General features: G+C 50.2%; 1 protein-coding gene across 1 annotated transcript; it reads left to right on the forward strand.

The window, feature by feature from the left end:
* Positions 1-2,871: 2,871 nt before the first annotated feature.
* Positions 2,872-3,786, forward strand: LOC306928872 (proteasome inhibitor PI31 subunit-like; the record flags this gene model as incomplete). The annotated part of the gene is made up of 1 exon (XM_079509146.1): positions 2,872-3,786. The coding sequence occupies one exon, from the start codon at positions 2,872-2,874 to the stop codon at positions 3,784-3,786; it is 915 nt and encodes a 304-aa protein (XP_079365272.1).
* Positions 3,787-4,192: the final 406 nt, after the last annotated feature.

Consider the following 4,192-nt stretch of genomic DNA (forward strand, 5'->3'; position numbering starts at 1 on the left):
CCATATTTACATGTCGATTTCAGCTCTGACACAGACATGCTCTAGTACGTGAAGAGTCTGCCTGTGCTATTAACTCATTTAAAAAAAAGAAAAAAGAAAGAAAAATCTCCGCTGGTGAAAAGCTGGAATTTGTGCGATGGCAGGGTCTCAGTCAAAATGTACTTTCCGCCAGTTCTAAAAGCTAGTTGGAGCACTCATAAAACTAACCACAGAAACTAACCCCGTCCTGTACTTGACAACCTGGCACACACACACCACACCGGAGCTCGGCTCGGCTCGGCTCGACTCCACCGGAATGTCAGCCAAGGTTATCCGATGACAGATAGAGGGGAGTGCATGTTTAAAAAGGTTTCCATTTGCATTCGGGTGACAGGAAAGGCCAGTGGTTGGACAGAAGAAGGAAGGGGGGGGGTCGGGCTTTACTCCCTGAAGGTTCATTCCCTTGCTGTATAGCCTTTTGTCCTTCAGCAAGATCATTACATCCCGTTAATAATACCACCTGCCACGATAATATGCCACTGAGTCATGTGTCTGCTTCGGGCGGTCTTGATACGATAAGCTGCACAGTGCTGCCATTCAGAGGGGAACCCTGTCCGGCCAACGCACTTATAAGTACAGTATGTACGTGTCAGGGACGTGCACTGTGGAGCACCGTTTCCCCAAACACTTTTGGCTCACGGACAAACTTTTATGGGGACTTTTTTGGTTTCCTACATTTAGTTTTTAATTAATATTATATATTAAGAAAATGCTGTCAAAAATGTGTTTATTTATTTATTTATTTTAATGAATTAATTAATACAAGAAAAATCTAAGAAATGCCATAAATTAGAAAACAAATGTTTAAATAGTGAAAATAGCCAATCAACAAGCTCACAACGCGGCACAAAGCGTTCGACCTATACCAACCTACGGCGGGACCGATGATTGGATCTCGCCCCTCCTGCCGTGGATGTTGAAAGTCACATTAAAGCTTTTCATTATGGCGTGGGTTTCGTCGTGGCACACTGTACACTTTAGTGATATGGGCTGCGTTTTGCAGAGTTAAAGGTAGGGTAAGTTAAAAGAAGTTCAAGTAAGTGTTAAATAGCACTGTACACCGATAGTAATCATTGCTGAAGAGTGTTTGTTCAGCAACATCGGTCCCCAGTCTCTCCAGATCTTTTTTGTTTTTCTTTCCCCAGAACAAAATTATACGGAACCATGCAGTAGCATCATAGGCCTACCCTAATGCCTACCCGAATTTAGAATTAATTTAAAAATTGATGGGAGCAAAATTTACAAAAACGCATATCATGATCAGTGAAAGAAGACATTAGACTATAGCGACTGAAAACATTAGTATTCATGAACATGTTTACAAAAGCAATAAAAAAGTGTAAAATCTGGTCAAATACCCGATAGTACAACGGGAGGGGAAACAGCGACACCTTCTAGGCCATGAATGAGAACTGCAGCATTGTCATTATTTCCGCGCTGGCGTTCATTTGCAGTGGCGGATGCATTTTTGTCCCGGCTGAATGACAGCCGCCCCGCCTGGGAGTGTGTTTTGCTATCTCCTCCTATGAATAGTGAATCTATATTCCGTGTTGCTCTCAAAAGAATTGCTTTAACAGTGACAGTGATAAGACCTGACTACAACCCTAACATTATAACAGTGCGATTGTACCTCTGACAGCATCTGAGGGGAAGCGCGCATCCCATTAAATGCTTCTATAACGCAAGCACAAGAAACTGTCTGCCTTCGCCAAGCACGCATAAGCCTCCAATTGTGTGTGTGTGTGTGTGTGTGTGTGTGTGTGTGTGTGTGTGGTTGGAGAATGAACTGTCAGCAGTATAAACTCTCTAGGTGCGTGAAGAAGGGACACTTATTATACAATAGCCGTAAGAATCCTGCTGCTTTGTGTGTGTGATTTTCTTTTTTCCCCCCCGACACTAAAGATGTCAGCGGTGATTTAACAAAGTTGCATCTACGCCGATGGTTTTGCCGGGTGGGCATAAACACAAACGATCTCCGGTTACCGTCTTGTTCTGGTCCTCAACGGTGGGTCTGCGGACCATCACGGGTCCAAATGGATTGGGTCTATGTGGGTCTGTGTGTGTGTGTGAAATGGACCCTGAAAGATGGAGTGCAAGTTTCCAACTTGCATCGTTTCCAAGTAGGCTGGTGGCCGACGGGGCACAGGTCTAGTTTTGCCAATTGTGAATGTGCTAGAGGTTCAGGCTGCTACGTAGCCCTCACATCTAGCTGACATCTCCCTCCCGTTGCACTGCTCCTGTCCTCACTGCGGTTTCTGTCACAGATCCCGTACTATTTGTTCCATTCTACACTTATATTGGCTTCTGTGGCATGCAAAGTTCAGCCAAACACAGCACGGCCCTCACATCAGGCTCTCCTCTCCTCTCCTCTCCTCTCCTCTCCTCTCCTCTCCTCTCCTCTCCTCTCCTCTCCTCTCCTCTCCTCTGCCCTCTCCTCTCCTCTCCTCTCCTCTCCTCTCCTCTCCTCTCCTCTCCTCTCCTCTCCTCCCCTCTTCTCGCTGCCACAAAGGCTCAAACCTCAGCCAGTCACAACACAGATTGACACACTTTTCAGCCAATCGCATCGCAGAATGGACTAGTCTGACATCACAGACATCCATATTTGGACAAGGCCAGGCCCTCTGCATTTGGGCAGGGCTGACTCGTGGTAACATCAGACTGATGAGGCGAATATCAGGCTTAAAAGCAGAACGCAGTCCCAGCTCCTAGCACCTGCACTCTGCATGCCCATTCCTGGATCGGACAGACATACGTCATCCTTCCTAAGCACTTACTTATAAGCAAGCAGCAGCAAGGAAGAGCAGAGCAGAAGTACTAACCCAACCCCAAGAGATGGAAGGACTAGAGGCATTCTACTCGACTGTCGCACGCAGCATCAGCTGCCCCCAAGACGCGGTCGTGTGTTTCGTTCACTGGGGCATCATTAGGAACGGATACAAGTGCCTGGGCTCTGGAGACGAGCCGGGCGGCGCCGATAAGATGTCAGAGTTGCTCCCCGCCGACTGGAACAACAACAGCGAGCTGTACACGCTGCGCTACCAGGACAGAGACGGCACCGGCCTCTACCTGCTTAAAGCCCAGACCGTCGAGGACGCCGTCGTGATCAACCTGATCAACTCCGACACGCTGCGGGACTCGGACCTGACGGTGAGGATCGGCGACCACGCCGACGGCGAGCAGCTGCAGTCGTTTGACCGCGTGTACAAGGACGTCGACGGCCTGGCGGAGAAGGTGAGAACGCAGCTGCTGTCGCCTCAGGAACCGCCGAAGGAAGCGCCGCAGAAGCCGCCGCAGAAAGCGGCCGCGGGCGGCGACGACGACAACGTGGGACGAGGATACGACGAACGGCGGGACAGAGACGAAGACTACACTTACTCCCCTTGGAGACCTCAGTATGCCGTGCCTCGCCGCGCCTCGCCGCCACAGTGGCCGGGCGATCTGTGGCCCGATGTAGGGGGCGGAGATCTGGATCCGCTGAATCCACTGGGCAGTGGGATGCATATGGACCCACGGAACGCAATGCCGCCACGCTTTAGCCCGTACGGCGGGATCCCATCACCGATCCTGCCTCCTGGGGCCGTGCCCCCGGGAGCCCGCTACGACCCGTTCGGACCGCCCGAGCCCGAGCCGGACCACCTGCCCCCTCCTGGGTATGAGCAGAACACCAGGCCCCGCCATGGGCCCCGCTTTGACCCGTCTGGACGACGCGGACCCAGGCCAGGACCACCAGGACCGGAGTTCTCTTAAGACCCCCTGCAGGCTCCGCTGGATGTGGAACCCTTCTCACACATGTCTTTACTGGCCGTCACTCCCGTCCCACATTAAGTGCCATTTAGTCCCACGTAATTATGCAATAGTCTCGTCGTACTTTTTTCACTGAACTTCAAAATCGAAACATTACAGAGAACAAACTCGCAGAGAGAGAGAGGCCGAACCTGCACGCTCCCACAACATTTGCATGGGGTCTCCCAAAGGACCAGTCCCAACACAGGGCTCTAGAATAGGGTTTATTTTTTTCAGGCCAAGGACCCCTTAGATGATATGAAGCAGGGACCCCCACTACATTTTATATATAATAGTGTTTCAGATAGCACTTCATAAATTGCATATCTTCATAGACAGAACTATCATCAGCTGTGATTTCATGGGGGTT

This window comes from Electrona antarctica (genome assembly GCF_951216825.1).
Source record: "Electrona antarctica genome assembly, chromosome: 8".
NCBI classification, from domain to species: domain Eukaryota; kingdom Metazoa; phylum Chordata; class Actinopteri; order Myctophiformes; family Myctophidae; genus Electrona; species Electrona antarctica.